Below are 26183 nucleotides of genomic sequence, written 5' to 3' on the forward strand. Positions count from 1 at the left end.
GATAGCATTTGAAATCATAGGTGATGTTGAAGATAGAATTGACATGCTATATGGTAGACCTCGTGACAACGGGACCGTCATTCCAGCTCTGGGCTGTTTACCTAGCAACTTATTGTATATGAGAGAGAAATAAACATGTTTTTGAGTAACTATTATTTTGAGTTTTCCATTTTTGAAACAAACCAATTCATAACTGGCATTGCATAAAAGCCAAAATGAGTTGTTCTATTTTGAAATGTAACATACAGAGGGACTGAACACTTAAAACAGTATGGATTTTTGAAACATCACTTGTAGGAACTAGTCAAAAGATGTGATTCTAATAATTTCTCATAACCCTGTGACAGGGTGACTTTTCATAAATTACATTGCTGGAATAGCATTTTTTTTTTTTAAGTAGAGATCTGATTCCATTAGTTCTAGCATCATATCCTTGGCCATTTGGAACCTGGCATCTGAAGAACAAGATCGGGAAGAGCATATGATGCCCACATGCAGCCAAGACTTGCCTCTAATAGGAATCCATGCATTATGGAGGGGTGTCAAATCTTTCCTGAAGCAACCTTGTTAAAATCCACCTGTGGTGCTGCCATTGGTGATATTCTCTTTCTTCCTCAATCTCCACAGGAAGCAGTCAACCTAAAATATAATTACATGTAAGAATATATGTAATCATGGTAATTGGATGATGATATGGTGGCAGGTGATGTGATAGCAGAAGTTCCAGGGAAGGAATATTAAAAATGGTAAATTCTGGAACAAATCAATATTTCCAACAATGTGCAGTGAAGAGAACTTACCAGGCTATTTCAGCCTGTGAAATATTTTGGAAATTTTGCAGAAGGTATTTTATCACACATGCTTAACCAAGAAATAGGCTCCTGGTTCCAGGTCCCCCAAACTGAAGATAACATAAAGATGGATGCGGTAATTTTCTTTCCAGAGGGAGATGTCTGGGTCAAAGAAAGATATTAGTGCAGAAACCAGTACAAGCTCCACTTATTTATAGCTTACAGTCCTGTTCAATATAAATTCAAATATTTAAAAATTATATAGAGACCTATTAACCCTGGATGAACTTCACCAACATTTTGGACCTCTGGCTGAACTTTACCCTTTCAGAATCTTTACCTTTTGTTTTCCCTTTTCTATTCTTCCATGTCGATCCAGGAACCAGGAGGAAGGACTAGAAAGAAAAAAATAGACAAATGCTTACCTTGGCTGCTTCTACCAACCCTTGAGATCTATAGCTGGGAGAGATACCTATTAACAAAGTGACCAAATTCCTCATTTCTCTGAACAACAGGGAATAGGTGTTAGGTGAAATCATGAAAAATTCTTGTCACAGAGACCTTGTTGAAAAATCAATGACACTTTCTCTATCTGACTCATTGTTGATTAAAGGAACATCTCAGTTACTACATTGCAGGTACCTGAGACTTGGTAACGCTGGATTTCTCCTTTTGTATTACCCTATTCTTCCAAGAGTGCAATAATAGTTGTTAGAAAGATTCTGTATATTTTATTAGTGTGTAAGAGTTATTGTTAGAAGAAACAAGATAAATTTAGATAGGTATTCATTTTATCTCATCCTTATGCCCTATCTTTTCTCCAGCTGTAAAGCAAGTGGAATTATGAATTCTGCCCTCAAGCCATACAAATTCCTTTGCTTTCTTATAAAAAAACAAAAACATGTCTTACTCTATGCATTGTTTTCACCATTCTTTTTCCCAGGAAACCCTTTCTTTTGCTCCATTGCTGGGATATATCTGCCTCTTGTCCTCCAATTAGTTTAAACAACAGGTCTTGGTCATATCTTCTCCAAATTTCCAATTTAAATAGATGTGTTCTCCTCAGTGACCTTTCAGTATTTCATTTAGACCAGTTTCCCCCACCAAAGTGGTTTCAAGTGTATTTACATAATAAATCATCATACCTCTAAAGCTGGTCTATCTCATTAATCCTTTTTTCTACAGTTCCTAAATTTAAAAATTAAAAAAAAAAAAGATCTGGTCACATAGTACCAGTATAGTATCATATTACCTGAATTAAATGATATTTATTTATCTCACAGGAATCTTATGAATCACCCTATTTGTATTAATAAATTCTTGTTTACTCAAAATATGAAAGCTAAAATAAACAGCAAAACAGCATAGCTTTTCCTCCCTTGTAGAAGAGAAAAAAAGTAAATAAGGAATTTTTGTCAAGTAAGCCTCTTTCAGGGAATCAAAGTATCAGCACAGATTTAACTTCACCTTCTGGAACATCTACATCTGTAGTATTATACAATGAGAATTAATATACCTACAGCACTGCCAGAGCCTGAAAGTGGCTTCTGAATCATTAAGCAAAGATTGTATCTTGTTCAGTAGCATTTCTGTTTAGTGCACTTCATTATGCCCTAACTTTTTGAAAACTGAAATTCATATAGACCGTGGCACATAGTGTGCTATAATATTTAATTAACCGTGATACTCTATTTTCAATACTCTATTTTGTTGAACTATATAATAATTATAAAGATAGCAATGGTTCTCAGAGAGAAAATAAGTTTGGTTTTTGTCTTACTTTCTTCTTCACATTTTTTAAAAAAGATTTTATTTATTTATTTGACAGAGAGAGAGAGAGAAAGAGACTGAGAGAGAGCCTGCACACACAAGCAAGGGGAGTGACAGTCCCAGGAGAGGGAGAAGAGGGTTTTCCACAGAGGAGTGAGACCAGTGTGGGACTTAATCTCAGGACTATGGGATCATGACTTGAACTCAAGGCAGATGCTTAACTGACTGAGCCTCCAGGTGCCCCTCTTCTTCACTTTAAGAAGTTCCTGGCTGTGTCCATGTGAAGGACTGAGCATTTCAGTAGCTTGTCTCTGTGCATTCTATTAAGAGACCAGATAACTGACGGTGACAGGGAAATGCACAGAGCTTTGATAATTGGGAAAGCTTGGCAAGTAAGAAGGGAAAATACGTAAAGCTGAGTTTACAAGACATTAAAAGTATCTCTTCATTTTTATTGTGTGACCATAGTGCTATAACCGCAGTTGTCCTTTTCCACAGACAAACCTCAACTGGTTCAACTGAAGCAATTTTGCAATCCCCTGTACCCCCTCCCCCGTACTCACCAGCACACACATACACAGGCTGGGATATTTTGTGTTGTCTGCAGTCATTTTTGACTGTGACAAATGCAGGTTGTGCTACTGGCACTTAGTGACAGAGGTTAGAGATGTTACTAACCATTTTACACTGCACAGGACATTCCCTCCCCCTACCACACCACAGGATTATCTGATCCCAGAAGTCAATAGCAGCAAGGTCAAGGAACCCTGTCTTACAGAGATTTGACATTTATATTGCTAGCGGAATACCTCAAAAGTTGGCCTCTGGTGTTTGGTAAACCAAACTCTAGGCATAAGACTGGCTCTCATGGCCTGAAAGAGATCTAGGATCATATCTAATAAACATGAAAAATGTTAAAGTAACACTTAACTTTGGTTACCTTTTTTTTTTTAAGATTTTATTTATTTATTTATGAGAGACACACAGAGAGAGAGAGAGAGAGAGAGAGAGGCAGAAACACAGGCAGAGGGAGAAGCAGGCTCCATGCAAGGAGCCCAATGTGGGACTTGATCCTGGGACTCCAGGATCACACCCTGGGCTAAAGATGGTACTAAACCACTGAGCCACCCAGGGAGCCCCACCTTTTTTTTTTTTTTTTTAAATTCATGAGAGACACATAGAGAGGCAGAGACATAGGCAGAGAGGGAGAAGCAGGCTTGCTGTGGGGAGCCCAGTGTGGGACCAGATCTTGGAACCCTGGGGTCATGCCCTGAGGCAGATGCTTAATCACTGAGCCTCCCACGCATCCTTGTTTTTTCTTAATATATGGTTGTTTGCAGGAATATTGGCCAGAGGTAACTCATAGACATGTAGAATCAGGAAGAACCCTGAAAGGTTATAAAAATCACTCCCCGCGCCCCCATTTTCTTCTATTTCTCTAGTAAAGTATGCTGATGATTTCTATGGTGCCAGGTCAGGGATAGCAGGGAGGTCTCCATTGTACTTTGTCACTGAATGCTATGGAGATATGGGTGGAGATGTTTCTCTGATCTGCAGGCATCCTCAGAGAGCCTATTTGTATGTTACCTACACATGCATCTCCAGACACACTTGTAAGTAAGATGCTTCTTTAAGCAAATACCAGCAGACAAAACAGCATTGTATGCCAGGTATGACATGTAAAATTTTTGTTTTGTAAATAATTTCACCTTTACCTTGTGATGTAACTTGGGCTCATTTGATTAACCCTATTTTATGGATACAAGAATAACCATGGAGAGCTTATCTAGCTTGATGGGAATTACATGTATTATTGCTATTTTGGTTGCTATTAACTGTCTAAAACTCCCAGTTTACTCTTGATTTCTTAAAAAGATTTATTTATTTATTTTAGCCGGGGGGAAGGGCAGAGGGAGATGGACTGAGAGAATCTCAGACAGACTCCCCACTGAGCTTGGAGTCTGATATGGGGCTCCATCTCAGGACCCTGAGATCATGACCTGAGCTAAAATGAAATGCTGGTTGCTTAGTCGACTGAGCCACCAGGTGCCCCACTCTTGAATTTTTATGGTTCATAAGAAATGTGGATAGACTTGTTTTGTTTCCCTCCTGCCCCTGCACTTTATACACCCATTTTTGAATCAGGATGTTAAGGATGTGACTTGGACAAAATTATGATGGTCTCAGGACCCCTAAGAAAACATCATCGCCTTGTTGCATCCATGTAGTTGTTGTGTACATCCATGGTAGTGCAGTGAAGGCAGTGAATATAGAAAATAGGTAGAAAAATAAGGAGAGGCTCCAATGTAAATCCTATTCCTCCCCTACTTTGATGCTTTCATGTGTATATAAAATAGGGTTCCCACTCAGAACATGGCTGGGAAGGTGGTTGGATGACTTGAAGATGAGAGTGGAGAAGACTCAGGAATTACTAAATCAATAAACATTTTCTAGATTTAGATGATTTTAAAATGAAAGTCCATCATAGAACCAAACACTGAGTCCCACGAAAATGTAGACCAGCTTGGTCCAGAGTTACTTAAAACTTCAAGGCATTATCTGAAGGAAAAAGAGCATGAACTGCCTTACAAAAATCTTGAATGTTGGAGGAACTTGTGTCAAGATAGAGTTTGAAGATTATTCGAACACTTGAATTTAAAATGCAGTGGAAAAGCATGTTCTAAATGACATAGAAAAGTTTCAAGGGCATCTCATAACCACTGCTAACATCTGCCAACTATGAGAGGTGTAAAATATTAGGTCGCCCCATTTTGCCTTGATATTGCATCTCACTTATTTACATTGGTCTAGACTGGATCATGTTGTTCCCCTTCAGTCAACTTTGTGGCTATAAGAATCCTATATTCTGTTTGGTCACATGTGTCAACATCTGGATTCTGAAATACAGTCATTTTTACATCAACTTTAGAAAGTTAGAGATAAGAAGGCAAAACAATGTTTATGATGGTAATATTTTACGTATTAAAGGTTGCTGCAAAAATTCATGAGGTTATATACGTAAAGTATCACACATCTAAAAGCCCAGTATATAAAGAGATTCAATAAAGCAATAGTAATAAAATCAATAACAGATACATTTTTTGTAACATATATTATACAAATTTGACTTGCAATCCACACATTGAACTCCACAGTTCTCAAGATGGTTATTACCACTCATAGAATGTTGAAGGTGTTTGGTTTTATGCAATTAAAGAAATGAAAGATGAAGGAAAAAAGAGCTGCAATACTTGATGATAATCTCTGTCATGAGTAATTTAAAGTTGAGTGAAACTCCAGATTTTAGACAAATTGAAAGTTTTTAATCATTATTCAGTACTTTGAAATAAATAAATACTATTAAAAATCAGTATTGAAGTCCAGCCATCCTAATTCAAGCTGAGATATTATCAAGGGAAGAAATAAGTATAAATTGAAGAGAATGATGCTTCAAAGAATGAACCTGAAAGGGTTATTCTTTCCTTTTCCCTTTTTTGGGGATCCATATCAATAAAGCTTAATAAGAACTAAGAGTGAAATTACTGCTAACTGTGAACTTAATAATGCCCCACTGGGAGTTCATTAATATCTCAACAGGTACACTGAAGCATTACCTTAATTGCACATGATACTTTCAAAAACTGCATTTTACAAGTTTTGTGGAAACTGCCCTCTGGAACAAGCATTAGTACATTTTGAATTTCCTTTCCTAGCTGTGAAGATTCCCAGGAACATGGAGCCATACACTTCATTCACTTTTACAAAAATAAGAAGTTCCCAGTCAGAGGCATTTTCCTTCTAATATAAAGACGAAGGAATTCAAAATGCATTAAACCAAGTTCAGGGCTTCCATTTTTTTCTAAATAAGTGAAATGGTTCTTCTATTTTTGTAAATATTGAATAGGAATAAGAATAGGAATTTATTTTGAAGAGAATCAAGTTTGTGTTGGAGTAGTGGTAACAATTTGGATTTAAAAATTATTTATATTAATGTAATCTAGTCCAAATCTGGACTTGGGTCTTCAGTTATTTTGGCAGATACAGACACTAAAGTGATGCTTAAAGGGGTGTTGATTCTAAGCCCAAGAGATCCCTTTGCCTAGAAGTATTTGACTTTGTAGTAATTATGGAATGAAATTAAATGTGGAGTTCAATCTTGTCAACACTTGAAAAGTGAAAGTGCATCACACACTCATTTGATTTTCTATTAAACATGACATAGAATTATTTTTTGTAGACTTGTTTAATGTATTCCTTCTTTTTCCCTCTATTTTAATTTGATAATGGCAATGTTAACATAAAGCAAAGGCATTTAACTAGAACCAAGGACCTGGGATGCCAAACACTAATTGCTTCTTGCATCTGACATCCAAGCCTGGTTGTGGAAAGGAGAGAAGCTAAGGAGACAGCAGGGCAGAATGACCCTATTTAAAATGATAAATTTAAGTGTATTTTGCAGAGTTAGACTGAACTCTGGGCACTGCCAGAGGTGCCCAGAGTTATCAAATCTTGGGCCTAAGAGAAAAAAAAAAAAAACAGAATGAACAGTTCTAAATGATTCCTTAGGTCCCTTTACCTTTGAACCCCCGATCAATGTCAGCTTGTCCTACATTCCAGTGATGAGGAAGGAAATCTTAGAGAATAGTGTGCCAAGGGAGGAAAAAAAAAGTGCAAAAGAAAGCATTTGCTTCCATGCCTAAAACTGCCAGTCATGGGTCCCCAAGGGAGGGATGATTTCCAATTCCTATGGGTCCCTTGGACCATACCAACAGAGAAGATAAGGGTTTCTGTTTTCTTGGGATTATTCTATTTCATTCATTTGCTGGCTTACTCATTCACAGTGCTATCCAGTGGGGATAAAATGAGGAACAAGGTCCTTGCTCTCCATGGGGTTAAGTTCTCCTTGAGAAAGGAGAGAAGGGATAAACAGAATGATGGGTTTATTGCTGTTTTTATTCTGTTTGCTTTGTAATATTTAAAAAAGGTCAAGAAAGTTAGCTTCTACATAGCTTTCCAATGACAATTTTCAGGTGTGAACTGCTCAAAAACTTGATTACTTGAAACTAGTTGCTATCTTGTGATTATTGTCACCTGATTCATACCTTGGGTGAAATAATTGGAGAAACTGAGATTTTCTTTGAAAAAGACCCTTGGTGGAGGGATCCCTGGGTGGCGCAGCGGTTTGGCGCCTGCCTTTGGCCCAGGGCGCGATCCTGGAGACCCGGGATCGAATCCCACATCAGGCTCCCGGTGCATGGAGCCTGCTTCTCCCTCTGCCTCTCTCTCTTTCTCTCTCTGTGACTATCATAAAAAAAAAAAAAAAAAAAAAAAAAAAAAAAGACCCTTGGTGGAGGGTCTTTTTCAACTCTTTGAAGACAGAATACTATTAGTTCTAGCTAAAGACTGTTTTATTTCTTTTTTTTTTTTTTTTTGCAAAATAAGATTTTAACTGATAGTCTGAATTCTTCATTTGACTACATTTTTTCAATATAAGAAATAAGAATAAGTACTAGTTGACTTTAAATGCTCACTGTTGAGAAATGTGAAAAAGGAAAGCTATTTTCGCCACTATCATTTTTGTTTTCCTGGATATTCTAGCTGATGTAATTAGAAAATAAAACTAAATTAATTTTTATAATATGACTTCCTTACCTGAAAATCCCAAGGAAATAAACTGAAAGCTATTAAAACTAATAAGAATTTTAACAGGGGTGTAAGTCACAAAGTAAATATACAAAATTAATAGATTCTCATATACCAGCAATAAATAGAAAACAAAATGAAAATGTTATATCATTCATAATGCAATAAAAATAACAATTATCTAGAAATAAAGTTAATACCAATTATCTAGAAATAAAGTTAACAGTGTGCAAGGCCTACATGGACGCAATCATAAAATTTTACTAAGAGAAAAGAATGAACAATAGAATGGATGAAGATAATTATTTTCCCACAGGGGAAAATAAAATATTGTAAATGTATCAATTCTTCCCAAATTAATTTATAAATATAATTCTCATCAAAACCTTAATGGAACTTTATTAGAAACTTGAAAAAATTATGCTAAAATTTCAGCTAGAAAATTAAACATGTGTGATTGCCTGTGGCCATTTTTAAAAGAAAAACTATGAAGAGAGGATACATTCCAACTAATACAGCCCTAAATACTCTACACTTACAAGAAATAAAATAGTAACTCTCCCTAGACTTGGAAGAAAGAAAGTGAGATAGTAGAGAATACACCCCAAAGATCCAAGGATATTTAAAAATTTAATATGTGACAAGAGATGGTCTTTCCCATCAGTAAAGAATGATTAATTATTTAATATATGGTGCTGGGGCAAGTAGTTAACCATTTGAGAGAAGTCACTGTAGATTGTTGGTCTACCTTCATAATAATCCCAACTAATTTCCATGTAGGGAAATATTTAAATGTAAACCTCAAATATTCCTGTCACATTGGTGGGGATAGAGGCTTGAACAAAATTTTAAGAAAATACTCGGACATCTACACAGAATTAACTTTGAAGATTCTTCTTCTTTTTTTTTTTTCTAGTGGCAAAAACTTGAAAAATGTTTAAACATTTAACAATGAACATTAGGTTTAGGTGAGGTTTAGCTAGGCATATTATGCAATATGAGAGAGAGAGAAAGTGAAATGAAAGGACAGGGAAGGGTGGGAGGAGAAGAAATTGAGATTCACAATTGCATAGTTTTTAATATATATGTGCATACCCACATGCACACACAAAAATGATAAAGAGAAAAAATGTTAACAGGGATGAAGGCATTAAAGTTATTTTCTTCTTTTTGTTTCTCTATTTTTCACAAAGAAATATACATTTCTAAGGAAAAGTACAGACTCATTCTAAACAATTACAATGGATTATAAATGTCTTTAATCCTATTTGAGACTCATCATTAACAAAAACCATGTTTATGTGATAGACAAATTTTTATGAATAGTAGAGAGTAATAAAAGAAGATGAAAATTAAGTCCTCTGATAAAGATTAAAAATGCTCAGGGTGCCTGGATGACTCAGTCAATTAAACCTCTGCTTTTGGCTTCGGTCGTGATCTCGGGGTCCTGGGATCTAGCCCAAAGTCCTGGCTCCCTGCTCAGTGGGGAACCTGCTTGTCCCTTTTTCCTCTGCTCCTCACCCACCCCCTCCTTATTATTTATCCAAATAAATAAATAGAGTTTTTTTTAAAAAAGATTGTATTTATTTATTTTGGAGAGAGTGAATGAGAGATAGCATAGACACAGAAGCCAGGGGAAAGATAGAGGGAGAGGGAGAAGCAGACTCCCCACTGAGCAGGGAGCCTGAAGCGGGGCTTGATCCCAGGACCCGGGGACCATGACCTGAGCCCAAGGCAGATGCTTAACCAACTGAGTCACCCAGGTGCCCCAATAAATAAAATTTTTAAAAATGCCTATTATTATTATTTTTTAATCAGAGAAGGGAATTCTCAAAGAGAGACGAAATATCTACTATTCTACAGCCAAAGTATTACTACACTAAATTTTCTTCATCAAAGGATCAATTCTGCATTTCCATCGAAGACTGGCAAGAAGAGAGGATTTCAATAGCAGGAAGAGAAAGTATTGCTAGGCTATCAAGCAGAATGTGGAGGCTAATTGCTGAAGATGACTAATAATAATTTTGCCAGTTATAGGTACCAGGTATAACACACACTTCAAAATAATTACATGGTGTGCTTAAACACTGTTTTAAAAACAAGTAACTAAATATGCAATGTGATACTTAAATAAGTAGCATCATATTTCATAGGTTACATAAATTCCTGCAGTCTTTCATCTCTTACTGCAAGGAGGCATGTCCTTATGCAGCTATATTTTTATCACAGAAATGAAATCCATTTGTTCTTTCGTTCCTTATTCTAACATATGCATAATGTAGAAATAACTACACTGTATGTAAGATATGTGCATGATCCTAAAGATACATATGAGTCTTAAACCAGGAGATGTCTTATTTATAATGAAAAGACAGACCGCAGATAGTGACCACTTTTAAAGGATGCATGGTAGTGAGGGAAGAAATCTATTTTACCAAGATTTTCATCACTGAATTTGGAGCACAGTATAGAAAATACACTTGTTTGGGAGGGCTTCACAATTCTGATATTTTATCTCAGCTATGTAAATGCAAATTCAAGTAGAGGGCTGGAAGTATCTTCATTAGCACAGTTTCAAAGGTAGAAAGGGATTTTGGCAGCAAAGGCATCTGTGCAACAGCATGCAGCTTTTACACTTCCACAAGTTGAAATTGATGGAAATGTATTGACATGCTTGGCTTCTTTCCTTTTTATTTCTTATGTGAAAAAGTCTCTCTCTCTCCCCACTCCTCACCTCTCTCTCTCCATTCCTCCCTTAATCCCTTCCTTTTTTTTCTGCCTGAAGTCTTTATTCAGTTGAAGTTTTCCTTACCTAAAATTTATAACCTTGGAACTATAAATGAAACATAGGGAGCTCATTCTGTTAAGATATTTGTATAAGCTTCAACAAAGCATTTACATACAATGTTTGAATAACAGTCTAGGAATGATCACTAAAAAAACTTTTAGTGGCTCTGTAGTCAATGCTGTGGGACTCCAGTAATCTACTTTCCTTCCTTGTTTTATTCTTATTAAAATATTTTACCAGCAGTTCAGCAAAGTGTCATAGGTAAGAGTTCAGAAGTTCGCACTGGGCAGTTTCAGGTGTGAGTACTACTCTCTGTCTTACAACTTTGGATTTGAGGCACGGTCATATCCTACTTTCAAGTCTCAATTTCCTCTTATGTAAAATGAGATAGTAATAGTTTAATATAATAAAGAATATTTACTGATGGTTAGATAAATTCCTGCATATGAAACTTTTAGAACATAACTGGCAGCAAGAAAAAGTTGGATAAATAATAGGGATTATGCCTAAAGCAATGATGACAGAAATATATAAAAATATGTTCTTCCCTTAGGACAGTAAAGGGAATGTTTGCAATAATGTGTCTTGGGAACTCAAATATGAGGAATGGGTAAACTTTGTAAGGAAACACACACTGTTCTCTGTTTTGATTATCATTACCTCCATGTGTGAATCAAGCAGTCTGTCCCAGCATTATGCTAAGCAAAGTGTAATCATTATTCTTATCCCTCAAAACAAACTTTTATTAATGATATTTCATTGAGGCAAAATAACTTCACCAAAGTAAACATTCATGAAGAGAAGCATCAGGCTTTGATTCCAGATCTTGTCAATACTAAATCCCGTTTTATCTCCACTACACCTCATGACCCCTATCACAAAGAGTTTCTTCTGATAGGGAGACTGAGGCTTTCTCACACTGGTTTTGGGCTTTGAATCAGTGACAGTGCCCCCAGGGTCATGGAAGAAAGTGCATCAAGGATGGGCTTCATGGTAGGTAATCAATCTACTCTCAGGGCCGTCTGACTTAGAGTAATGTTGCCAAGAAAAGTTGATAGAGAAATGAGCTTTACAGAGGTGGTAACCAGCTTTAAACAACAGTAAATAGGTTTATCTTGGCAAACTGCACCGGAAGGAAAGGAATAGGTAAACATTGAGTAGGATTTTTCAGGGCTCAAAGAATCAACGTGAGTGGAACTTTGGCATCTTTGGAGCAGAGTTGACAGGCTTGGCTTGAGCAAAGATCAAAACTGGCTTTTAGACACTTGAGAAATCTGTATGATAAAGCAAGTGTAAAGCCTGGGAGAGTGCGCAAGCAGAGTTTTGTGAAATTGCTCATTCTTACAGCTGATTAATGGTACCAATCATAGTCTGTTACATGCTAGTGTTAGGAGAACTATGGTAATAGTAACTGTGTAGAGGTCTTGAGGTTAGGGCCTAAGGCAGTATCCTAACTAGTGGCTACTTTGGGGCTTCCTCTTGGGTATTTGGAATCCCAAGCAAACATTTTTTATGGAGGCTCTTTAGGTATACATAATTTGATTGAGCTAAAATCAGCATGTCAGGCCTCTTTAGGTAAGCCTAATCTCATATAGTCTTAAGAAACAAGTACTATACTAGGTAAAGGGAGCAATCTACATGTTAGACTACTCTCCTGGAATCAAGGCCCTGCTATTGGGCCCTAGGATGATCCTCACAGGCATAAGTTCTAGAGCTCCTTGGGACATCTGCTGAATCCCATGAAGGGTAGAGGACAGCCCTGCATCTCTCAGCACCCAAAAAGGGGCTTAGGAAATTTTGAGAAAGACCCTCCAAACTGCAGGGACTGCGGAAGTGAAGGCTTTATGGCAAGAAACCCCCTGGCCTGGTTCTAAAGTGTTATTTCATAATATTCTTGTGAAGAATATATGAAATGATGGATGCAGCTTGTTTAGACATTTCCTCACAGATGATTAGTACTCGAACAATGTTAGATGACTAATGATATCCACCAATATTCATGAGCCATGTCAGCCAATCTCTATACAAACTCCAGCTAGGTAATTGTTTTTGTTGTGGTTTCTAATTGCTTTTGAGAAATAAAGCATGGGGGTACCTGGTTGGCTCAGTTTGTTAAGTGTCTGCCTATGGCTCATGGTCATGATCCCAGGGTCCTGGACTGCCCACTCAGCAGGGAGCCTGCTTTTCCCTTTCCTTCTGCTCTTCCCTCCTATTTGTGCTCACTCGCTCTCTCAAATAAATAAATAAATAAATAAATAAATAAATAAATAAATAAATTCATTCTTAAAAAAAAAAAAAGGAAGTAAAACATGATTCTGTTTATCAGAATGTTTACAAATTCTTTTCTCCTAACCACCATGACTCATGTGATTCCCTACCATCTTCATTACTTCTGAAGAGGAAATGAGAGGCCAAGGCACAAAAGCACATCTTTCTGTGCTATCTGAAAGTAGTTGGTTGCATTTAGGTAGGTTAGAGTTGCAGTGGGTTGTTTACTAAAACGTGCATCCTCTTTAGAGCTTGAGCCCTGTATTGTGAGTGAATTGTCATCAGTATAAGTGAATCTCTTACATCCTGGTGGTGTGCTCTCTCATGTGGTGTTTTCTTTTCTTTCCAGATCCCCCAGATCAGTTATGCATCAACGGCACCTGAGTTAAGCGATGACCGGCGCTATGACTTCTTCTCCCGTGTGGTCCCACCTGACTCCTTCCAAGCTCAGGCTATGGTGGATATTGTAAAGGCCCTAGGCTGGAATTATGTGTCTACCCTCGCATCTGAAGGGAGTTACGGAGAGAAAGGTGTGGAATCCTTCACCCAGATTTCCAAAGAGGCAGGTAGGAAGAGATTGCAATGGTCAAGATGACCTTCTTTGCATGTCTGTGGCTTATAGTGTTCTTTCCAATCTTCATTAAACCAACACTGTAGATAATCACTATATCCCTACTCTCATATTCCCTACTGCCTGTAAAGTAAATCTGTAAAGCCTTCATTTACAACACTTTGCCAGTTTTGAAGAGAATATTTTCAAAAGTGTGAAACAGCAGTCCTCTAAAGTATTAGTAGCAGAAAGGGAAATAAGAGAATATGTACTAAATTTGATATCTTACTTCTGTGTAGTGAGTAATAGTGTGGATTGCAGCCTGCACACAGAAACCTGAGACAGTATTGATAAATGTGCCTCTCCACACATGCCCTTCTTCTCTGCCCCTCTCCAAAATGAGCAAATTGTTTAGAATCATGAGACCCTAATCATGGTGGCTCTTTGCTTTGAAAAGGAATGACAGTGACACTCTGACTGAATGATCTAAAACCAAGTTAAATAAATTATCTAGACAGTAGACTGTATTTAGTCAAATAATCTTTGGAACTTTATTTTGAGAAAGATAGTTCAATTAAGTAGCACTTGTAATAGATTATTTTATAAGTTTCTTTAGCTCGAAATGGAATTAATGAGTTCAAATGCTTGGCCAGCTGGTTTTCATTGGACAGACTTTGAGAAATGAGATTAAAATCTTCACACTTAGGAATTCTGGCAATAAATATTTAGGCTTCCCCATATGGAAATATTGGATACAGTAAACATACATTTAAAAAAATGCATGCTTGGATATTCCTGTAAAGTTCTTAATACTAAAGTTAGGTTCTCAGTTTGGTTTGTAAGAATTTCATCTAATCTGAATGGTTATTGACTGGAATAGTTAGCTGACCATAAAGGTGAATACACAAGCAAGGTAATAGAAACAGAGGTCCTTTTCGTGAGGAAACATGTCATAAAGCCTGAAGACATGGTTTTGAATATTTGACTGTCATTCTAGAGATGCACCTAGACATGTAATGCATTAGGGTATAGATGGTATATCTGCAAATGGCTACTAAAAGAAGGGAGCCAGGGCTTATATATATATCCCATGATTTTAACTCAGAGAGCTGGGTCATTTTTATACTTTTCCATCTGACTGAAATATTCTTACTCTTCATCCCTTTGACTAGATAACTCTTGATCGTTGACAGGTCTCATCCTAAATGCCATTTTTAAATGTATAAATGTACTTCAAACTTTCTTCGGTCTATTCGCTTGGCCTTGTATTTTTAGTATCTCCTCCCATGGCACTTGTCACATACTGGTATAATTTTTGTTGTTGATGTTTTCTGTCTTGTCCCCTAGACTCTAAGAGGAGATTGTGTCTGTCTCATTCACTACTATAGTCCCAGAATCTGTGTTTCCAAGGGAAATATACTTAGTATAATTCAGTTAGAAATTTTCTGATTAGGAAAGAAACCTTAACTCTGGGCTTGTGTCAGACGTACTAAAATATAAGAGTCATTAATAATGGACTTTGTGAATCTTCAATGAAATACCTTATAAGTTTTGAGAACTACATTTTTATTTATTTCTTTGTTTCATTGACTCCTGCTTTGACCCAAATACTAGAAGCCAATTTAGAGCAATAACTAAAATATGAGCATAACAGCCAATAGATAAGATAAAGAGAAAATATGGGTAAAATAGAAGATAAAATTCAGAGATACCGTTCAGATACCATCTTATTCTATGTAATTGCTGCAAGTGGGTCTCAAATTTAATACTGGACAAAGCAAAGATCACTACCCATTTCATTACAAAATTTACAGTGTCCATAAGGTCAAAATCATGTTGATTATTCAGTAAAGGACAGGGAAAAGACAAATGTTTGCTTTGGAACTTTTATAACACTATATTTTATAGACAGGTCAGCGGTGAGTTTCATATGGTTATTTATTCCTGGTGCTACTTGGTGAAAACTTAAGATATAATATCAGAGTCTGCTGTATAATGACACTGCAGAAAGGAAAAGCCCTTGCAATATGGTATTAAACTCCTAGCTCATAATTTTAGCTAAACATATGTTGAAATGGCCCAGCGCAGAAATAAAGATTTTATCATTGGCAGCCATTTCAGATGAGGTTCTTTAGTCTGAGAGCCTTTGAATTTGAGGAGAAGAGTAACTAAAAAGCCAGTTGCAGAATTGCAGGAAAACACTGAGGGTTCAGGCAATGCCTCGCAGATTAGTTTTTTCCTGTAAGTATTATGATATTCATCATGTACTTATAATAAATTTCATATGAGCATCTTGCTACCCCGAGCCTGACTTCAGTAGACAGAGATACATATTCATATGCCACAATCTCTAAAATAATCCCACTATTTTCTGATATTCATTCAAAAAACAGCAACATGTTATAGTTAAGAAACATGAAAAAGGAGAAGAAAAAATTGCTTTATTGGAATTTCTTGGCAGTATACATGCTTAAGGAAATTTTAAGGGTAATTTTAAATGTCTGCTTTTTTCTCTTGCCTGATGACTGTAGACTCCGGTCCTCAAAGAAAGATACAAGTCCACATGCATTTGTAGAAGCGATGGAGGGGCACAGAGATAAGCACTAGGGTGCCAGGAGGAGGTGGATTTGAGGAACAGGCACTATTCTTTTCATGTTGTAAAACTTTGGATACATGATTTAACTTTTCAGGTCTCAGGTTCCTCATGTAGAGAATGAGATTAATACCTGCTTTGTCAGGTTAGTAATGTAAGTAATATCATATGTTGGGAATCACCTAACCCTCAACAATACCAAGTTATTATTAGTGTATCACACCAGTTGAGTTCTCCCATAGAGGAGTGTTGCAAGGTTGCAGAGTTTTTGTCTCACAGAATTGAAGAATGAATCTCTTGGACAATAGGGTGAAGTGAAGTGAAAGTTTATTAAGAGAAGGTGAGAAGAAAAAAGAAAAAGAAAAAGGTCTCTAGAGTGAGAAGGGTCCCAAATGCATTGCCCCTGAGCCCTTTTATGGTCTTTTATAGAAAACTGACCAGGGAACTTGGTAAATATATTTTCTATAATATTTATGACAAACATGGTAGACTTGTAAATATTATGAAAATATCTCACCTGTATTTAGAACAAACAAGGTGGATTTGTTATGTCCCCTTCTCTCTGGTTAATATCTTGTCTGTAACATTTTTCCACATCTGGGATTTCTGTGAGCCTGGTTGGGTAGCCCCTTACCTGTCTCTCCCTACCTAGCCTCACCTATCCCTTACTCATTAGTAGAGTTATTGTTTGAGTTTTAAAAATTTGAAAATAATGCAAGTGATGGATGACACTTGCCTTTAGGTATAACTACAAGGTTTTATATATTATATGTAGTTATATAATATAAATTATGTATTATAAGTATATAATAGCTGAGTTGGTATTTTTGCTAATATGCTTTCATTATATTAGAAGCATCAGAAGAAGAAGAGGTTAGCTATTCATATTTTCCTATGTATGTACTGAGAGAGAGAGAGAGAGAGAGAGAGAGAGAATGAGAGTGAGAGAGCATAAGGTCATTGATGTTTCTATGTACTGCTAGCAGGCTTGAAGGAGTTACTTCCATGCTTTCTGAACAGTTTGACTTTGAAGATTATGATTCCTATCTTTATTAATATCTTTAAGACTTTCCAGTGCCAGGGTAACTCAGTCAGTTAAGCCCTGAACTTTGGCTCAGATCATGATCTCAGGGTCATGGGATGGAGCTGGGCATTCTTGGCTCTGTGCTCAGCAGGGAGTCTGCTTGAGATTCTCTCTCTCCCTTTTCCTCTGCACCCCCCCCACAGTCTCACCCCCCCTAGAATAAATAATAAATACATCTTTAAAAAAAAAGTTGTACCCTTTAAGATTACTTTAGTTCTAAAATTTACTTTAGACCTTTAGACTTAAGTCCTGAAGCAGAGGCTGCTTAAGAACTAGAGCATGAGGTGTATCCACCATGCACATAGTCAAGAACATGAGTGAGCTCTCCTTTATCATGCTCTGGTAGAAGAAATCAAGACAATGATGTCTGAGGAAAGAAGCCATGCTTCATCAGGAGACCATATAATTTGTTTGGAACATGGAAACATAGGCACACTTTCTCTAAGCTCTCAAAGAAAACCTCAGTAATCATGGGAGATTTAAATATGCATGGATGCTGCTCCTTGTTGAAGAGTCCTTCAAAGAGGACTGTAACATGATTTTTTCAAATGATGAGATTTTTGTAAAACAGTTCTATTTGCATAAATTGCCCTGTTTATTTGAATGAATGCACATGCAGTATCAACAAAAACAATTTATTGCTTAATATCACAAGGAATAAGAGATTATTCACTCCCAATGTGCTCAAGTCAACATAGTAACCTAACTAGCCTAAATTAGACATATAGACTCCTCTTTCTAAAGTGAAGGTAAAAAGTAAATGCTTATGATAGTATATACAACCTTAATATATTTCAGACTTTTGAATCAAATTTGGTTCAAGGATTATGGGAGTAAGGGCGTATGACTTTTGAGTTTGCCAGACAATTTTCAGGAGAATTCCATGACCAATGTTTCACAATATAACACAAATAGTAATGATTTGCTACTGCGTATGGTATCATGACAGATGTCCACTTTTCAAAACCTGAAATAACAGTTGAATTATCTTTTTGGTATTTTGTGCCAGTTACTTAGTACAGATATTTTAATTGGTCTTATAAAGCAATTATCATTATTAGATAAACTATAGAACTTAATTTTATTTAATACTTTGTCTTAATCTAGAATATTCTTTCCTAGAATAATTAGGTGAGACTTAATCTATTAATAACTTTTTTTGCAAACCTCAGTCTCTTTTAGATCTCAAGAACTAGTTAGATTTGCTTATTATGGGATTCTGTTTTCTTTATTGGATTCTGCGCTTCTCCCTGTTTCAGAGATGCAATGTTTACTTTCATTGTGTGGGAATCATCAGTCTTCCCCACCGTACTTTAACCTCTATGAGGTCAAGGACTTTGCCTTATGACCCCATCATCTACCATAGTATTTGACATATAGAAGGCATTCAATAAGTATTTAAAAGAAGATGAGAAGAGAGGAGGAGTTGCATGTCTTCCTTTGCCTTTTAGAAAAAGCCTGTAGATGAAACATTTGTGATATATAATTTTATGATATGTAATTTTGTGACTTGTTCACAAAAAATTATATCCTACACCTGTTTGCTGTGGTTTAATACAGCTGCCCTTACTCTGACTCTACTGTCTTCTTCTCTCTTATGATCCCCTCATAAAACTTAAAGCAGTGTGATGTAGTAACATGTCTTTAATTCCATCTAGGTTGAATTGCAGAGTCTTCTTTTCCTTTTATTTTTTTTGTCTCTGCCTGTGTCATGGTGAATATAGAAAACTCAGAGGCATTTTCGAGCCTAACTGCAGTTTTTCCCAAATGAAGTGTTCAGTGGTCCTAGTTTAAATACAGGTATTAAACATTCAAAGGCTAACTTTCAAAATGTAAAATCACAAGAACTCCCATGATATCATTTATCTTCAGTTGTTCTTAAAACTAAACTGTAAATTCCCAAGAAGAGGAATTATGTTTTGTATTTTATTTTTTGGATTCTCAGTGGTTAGCACAGCATTTTATATTTTTACCCTGACTCCATTTACCAGCACATCTTGAGGGTGACCCCTTACCCACAACATCATTGCCATTTACTTCTGGGCAATGAGCTCCATTCATAGCTATATCTGTTCATGCTTCCAGATTAGCCCCTCTGATGTAGTATTCATTCAGTTATGATGATAATCTTTCTTAAATAGAAAGAAGTCTATTTCATTATTTATCTCTGGTCTCCCTTTCCCCAGAGGAATAAGTAAAAGATATCTAGCATGGCATATAAGTCCTTTCTGATCTAGTGTTTGCTTCAGTCATGAATCTCATTCCCATACTATCCCTATCCTCTTTTATTCTCACCTCAGGCCCCCATACACTCTTTTTACCCTACCAATTCAACCTTCTGTAAGTATCAGGATACTCTGTTCCTTTGTCAACACTATGCTTCTGCCTGGACCACCAGCTAACTCTAGTTTATTTTTTTCAAAATATGACACCTTGGGAAAAGCCATCCTTGACTTAATCGTCCTTTGTGATCCTATTTTGGGTTGCTGTGTATACATTTGTTTATTTTAACAGCACTCCATTTTAAGTCTACATCCCGGAATAAATTCATGGAGAATGACCAAGGACACAAGTCTTGAGGAGAAAACAAGACTGCATATCACTATAGAGCTAAAATGGCCAGATGTTCATGTTCCCAGCCTTCCTTGAAGCTAAGGTACAACCGTGTAACCCAGTCTTGGCTAATCAGACTTACCCATCATAGGTGATCCAAGAGCTGGGGGTACAGAGAAGCAAGAACAACAGAGAACCCATATTGTTGATGGTAGCTGCAGTGATATCCATATTCTAGGGCTAGAGATGGCAATCAGCATGAGCTGGCAGCGGTAGTACAATCTCCAACTTCTATTCCAAGAGTAGCAGCATCAGTGCCCCAGTTAACTTGGTTCTGTGGCACATGTTTTGGCTTTGATACCGATAGCTTAGTCATCCTTTGTTTTGGTTCATTTTCTGACTTTGGTTCCCAGGCTTCCCCAGTGATTCTGTGGATTGTCCAGCATAATTTAAATAATAATTTAAAGGGGGTGCCTGGGTGGCTCAGTTGGTTGAGGGTCTGACTCTTGATTTCAGCTCAGGTCGTGAGATAGAGACCTGCATCAGGCTCTCCACCAGGAGTGAAGCCTGCTTAAGATTCTCTCCCTGCCTCTGCTCTGTCTGCCTGCTTGCATGCACACACATGAACTCAATATCTCTCTCTCTCTCTAAAAAATAAATAAATAAAAAACAAAAACAAAATCCCCCAAAATGACACACACTATAAAACAAAACACTTTAAAGTAGTAATTTAAATTTATAATTTATTTTCTACTTAATCTAGACAGGCTTTAGTTGTTTGGCTTCTACTTTCATTAATATAATCGAGAATGTCTCTTCTGTAAGTTCCATAACACTTTTTATATAACTCTGTTGTAGAATTGATAGCATGTTATTGTAATCTGTCTAATTATCCTCTCCCATTAATGTAAGCCTATCGGGATGAGGCATTATGTTGTATTTGTCTTTCAACACTCTATATCCAGGATAATGTCCAACATAGATTAAGCTCAACAAATGCACATTTAATTTAAAAATAGTCTTTTAATCATGGAAGAGGTGATGATTTCATGGCTGTAGTCGGCACAATAAAACTGCTAGAGGTTTTTCCAATTTGGCTTTCTAAACTTATCATTAATCTGTTATAGTAAGCTGACTTTATAGAAGGAAAAAGATGGCATAAAATATCTGCTGATATGCCTTACATTCATATAGTGCATGTCTGAGTACTTTCTTTGTGTCAGATGCAATTCCAGAATAATAGTCATAAATAATGATTATAGTAGTAACAACCACAAGACAAAAATAATAATTATCTTTGCTTTAAAAAAATTTTTTTTAAGATTTTATTTATTTGAGAGAGCTCTCTCTCTCAAAGATAGCAACCAGGAGAGCATGAGGGAAAGGGAGAAGCAGGCTCCATGCTGAGCGGGGTGCCTGACATGGGGCTCGATCTCAGGACCCTGAGATCATGACCTGAGCCAAAGGTAGATACTTAATTGACTGAGCCACCCAGGCATCCCTAATCTTTGCTTTCTAAAGGTAGAAACACATAAGTAGACCCATGAAAACAGCCTCATTGGGGACATGCTGTAAGGGAGAACTCAGGAAGAAAATAGATGCCTAGCAAGCCTCAAAGGAGTTCACAAACAAGGTTGACCTATCTTGGGTAGTGAATGACATTTTAGGAAGAGAGGGTCATAGTAAAAACCCAAAAGAAAACTATTTAATGATATTTGAATTTGTAAATGGTATAGGAAATAGCATCACTTTGAAAAAAAATTATGCACGTTGAATTACTATGATGTAAAATGTTCTTCCACACAACATGGAAACTACTGCAGAAAATGCTCTGGCTTTCGAGCCAGGAACTTCTAATTCTGGCCCTAAGTCCTATAGTAAGTGACTGGGAGTCAGCCTACTGCTCCTTTGCATTGTAAAGTCATCACATACTTACTGAGAAAAACTAGTCTTTCCTGGTTCTGATGACTCTCAGATGCATATCACCCTGATTGCAAAGGATGGGCTTTTTCCAGGCAATAATAGACTGTCATTGTGGATGTGAGACTGGAAATAGATGATGACAGAGTGGTTTTGCTGCATGAAGGAATAGGCACTAGAAAAGACATCTCAGCAATTCCTCTTCACCCCTTCTACCTACCTTCATTGCAGTTGAGCATCGTGAAGGAATATGAAAGGACCTGAAGATAAGGTGAACTCCTCCTTTTCTCACCTACTTGCTATCATTACCATATGTTGCACATGCTTAGGAGAGGAAGGACATGGGATTGTGGCCCTGAGGTTAAAGATGTAGTTAAAAGGAACATAGCTCAACTTTAAATATAGAAAGAGAGATTCAAACTTCGAGGATTCCACTGAGCAATAGAATTTCTTGGTCAGTTGGGTAGGGGAGAAGAACATTGCTTTTATGGCATAGTTTACACTGGAAAATGTAAACCATGCTTTTATAATATACCCACTAAATTTCAGAGGCAGAAGGTTTGATTAATTCTCCGATTTTGTAACACTGCCTTCAGCTTTTAGCTGAGGCTTTCTTTTCTAGTCTTTACAAAAGTGTTTATTGGAAGAGACTCAGTTTGAATAGGTTTTGATGGATGTCAGCAAGAGAGAGAAATTGCAGTAGAAAAAAAAATAGAACAACAGCTTATAGAACTAGAAGAAAACATATCGAGTTCAAGTGTTTCTTGGGCGTGTGTACGTTTTGGTTGTGGCAAAGTAGGAACCTAGTGTGTGAGTCCCACTAAGGCCATGCACAGCGAGGAAGAGACATTTCTCAATGTAATTTCAGTGCTCCAGCCAAAAACTGGAAGTGGTCACAATCCAAAATGTGTCCTCTTTTTGGTTGCCTTTGCCAGAGGCTTCCCTGAGTTTCATTCCACTGGAATAGGCAAGTAAAGGGGGAGGGGAAGCTTGAACAGAATCCACACAGAAAAGTGCAATATTCATCACAATAGTGCGGAGGGGTGGGCATAGAATTAGTCAAATGGATCGTCCTAAAAAATAGATACTCTAGTACAAGAAACCTTAAATGAATAATTGGCTGCTTGCGAAATATCTATTTACTGGACTCCAGCTCCTTCCTAAATAATTTTGTATTTGGAAGAACTTGATGTGTGCAAATGTAGCCTCTTTGAGACCTGCACAGAGGGATCTGTTTTCCTTTTATTTGGCAAATGGATCCCTGCTGTTAAATCTTTCAAGAGATTATAGGAAATTCTACAAAGCCTTACATCAGTTGCATTAGCACTCTCAGGCGAACTGAAGGATCAGTAGCCAACCTGAACACATACTCCATTAAGACTTTGAAATACTTTGACGTTGGGTAGCTCCAAATTTGCCTATTCCTAATGCTTCACATTTTGTGTTACTCTTTTGGCGGGGTATCTTAAATAAGAAGCACTTTCAACATACTGCCAATAATCATTACGTTGTATTATTCTATTACATTAATATTTTAGAGTTGAGATTAACTGCCGAGCTAACTCCTTTTTGGATAGGTATCAATGGGTTGTCATCATTTTTAACAAGCCATACTGTTTGGGTGACCCTTTGAGAAACTAGTATAGAGTTACAACGTAGATATTTACATACAAGGGAATATATTAAAAGTAAAGTCATCATGATAATGATCCAGGTCTTAAGAGAAAACTTTGAAGTATATATTAGATGCGCCTAAGTAAAAAAGTGCTTACTAAAAGTATCCACTTACGAAAAAGGTTTATTTTTCTTAGGCTGTTGTTAGTGATCCTTTTGATTTAAATTAAAAAAAAATTAAACAGTCAATATTACAAATATAAACCTGGTATATTTTTTATCAAAAAAGATATGTTTCCTTGGAAATGCGAAGTTGTAGGATTATGACTACAGAAATTTCGACGAGTGATGACTAATTATATAGAAGTTTGTTGTTTTCAAACTCAATACTGGAGAGTAGAGAAATTACATATTCTCCTGGTCAAAGTTTTTTGGCACTAATGTTGTTAATACTTAGTTTTATATCAGGATGATGAGTGTTATTTTCTAAAATCGTGGTATATGGTAATGCACTTAGTACACATTCCGCTCTCCACACTTTTGAGTAATTAATTTAAATTTTGTTATCAATCTGTTCTTATGGGTATTTTGTTCAACAGTAACCAGTGAGTAATTAAGATAGGAAGTAGAAACTGGGGTTGCTTGCATTAGACTCAGATTGAATTCTTCTCGAGAGTTTGCCTCATTTATTTATGGGGCTCCCACTATATTTTTCTCAGCTTTATTAAGATATCACCTACAACACCGGGAAAGTTTAAGGCATACAATGTGATGATTTGATATACTTATATATTGCAAAGTAATTACCACAATAGGGTTAGTTACCACCTATTACCTCACATGATGACTGTTTCATTTTGTGATTAGAACATTTAAAATTTACTCTCTTAGCAACGTTTAAGTATGTAAGACGGTGTTGTTAATTATAATCACTATGTAGTACCTTAGATTTCTAGCACTTACTCATCTTCTAACTGTAAATTTGTGCCATTTGACTGACATCTCCTGGTTACCTATACTTCCTATAACCTCTGGCAACTACAGTTCTACTCTCTGTTGCTATGATTTATAGATTCCACATATAAGTAATATCATACAGTACTTGTCTTTCTTTGTCTGACTTATTTCACTTAGTATGGTGTCTCCAAGGTCCATCCATGGCAGCATTTCCTTCATTTTAATGACTGAATAATAGTTCAGTGTGTGTATATATAGATATATGTGTATGTGTATGTTATAATTTATATATATGTAAATTATATGTATTATAATTATATTAATATATATATATATATAATTTTCTTTATCCATTTATCCACTGACACTTAGGTTGTTTCCTATCTTGACTATTGTGAATAATGCTACAAGGAGCAGGGGAGTGTAGATATCTCTTTGCAATCCTGATTTTATTTCATTTGGATATATATCCAGAAGTCTATTTGCTGGATCATATGGTAGTTGTAGTTTTAAGTTTTTGAGGATCCTCCATACTATTTCCTTTGGTGGCTGTACCAATTTACATTCCCACCAGCAGTGAACAGGATTCCCTTTGCACCACATTCTCACCATGTGTCTTTTGTCTTTTTGATCATGCCATTACAATAGATATGAGGTGATATCTCACTGCAGTTTTGATTTGCTTTCCTCCGATATTAGTATCTTTTCACATACGTGTTGGCCATCTATTGTAAGTAATTTGTCTTAGGTAAGGACTAATGCCATTGTTTTCTGGCTGTTTTATAGTTTCTCTTGTTCCTTTCTCCCTCTCATGATGCCTCCCTTTGTGAATTGATGGTTTTCCATAGTGATATGCTTTGATTCCCTTTTGGTTATCTTTTGTGTATCTACTATGCTTTGTGACTACAATGAGGCTTACATAAAACATCTTACAGATATAACAGTCTGTTTAAAGCTGATAACAGGGATCCCTGGGTGGCGCAGCGGTTTGGCGCCTGCCTTTGGCCCAGGGCGCGATCCTGGAGACTCGGGATCGAATCCCACATCGGGCTCCCGGTGCATGGAGCCTGCTTCTCCCTCTGCCTATGTCTCTGCCTCTCTCTCTCTCTCTGTGACTATCATAAATAAATAATAAAAAAAAATTAAAAAAAAAATAAAGCTGATAACAGCTTAACTTTGCACACACAAACTCTACTCTTTTATTCCCCCTCACTCTTTTATGTTTTTGATGTCACAATTTACCTCTTTTTGTATTGTATATTCATTAGCCTACTATTGTAAGTGTAGTTTTTTAAATACTTTTCTTAAAGCCTTTACATGAGAGTCAAATGGCTAACACACCACATTACACTTTTGGAATATTCTGACTTTGATGCATCCTTACTTTTACCAGTGTGTTGTATATTTTCATGCATTCCGTTACTAATCAGCTGTTGTTCATTTTCAGTTGAACTTTCAGAATTTCTTGTAAAGAAAGTCTAATGATGATGAACTCCCTTAGCTTTTGGTTTTCTGGCAGTCTTTATCTCTTCTTTATTTCTGAAGGGCAACTTTGCTGGATAGAACTTTCTTGCTTGACTTTTTAATTATTTTCTCTCATCACTTTGAGTGTATTATCTCACTATCTCCTGGCCTTTAAAATTTCTACTGAG

General features: G+C 36.6%; 1 protein-coding gene across 7 annotated transcripts in view; it reads left to right on the forward strand.

Annotated features, from left to right (window-relative positions):
• GRM7 (glutamate metabotropic receptor 7) overlaps window positions 1-26183 on the forward strand; it is an 828976-nt gene that overhangs the window by 252988 nt on the left and 549805 nt on the right. For all 7 annotated transcript variants that reach the window (XR_005989125.1, XR_005989127.1, XR_005989126.1 and 4 more), the window contains exon 2: window positions 13610-13826. Coding sequence is in view for 4 of the 7 variants with exons in the window: in XM_041764566.1 (XP_041620500.1) it covers window positions 13610-13826 (217 nt within the window). In the remaining 3 variants the exon portion in view is untranslated. The remainder of the gene's footprint in view (window positions 1-13609; window positions 13827-26183) is intronic.

Source organism: Vulpes lagopus, chromosome 7 (genome assembly GCF_018345385.1).
Source record: "Vulpes lagopus strain Blue_001 chromosome 7, ASM1834538v1, whole genome shotgun sequence".
Classification (NCBI taxonomy): Eukaryota; Metazoa; Chordata; class Mammalia; order Carnivora; family Canidae; genus Vulpes; species Vulpes lagopus.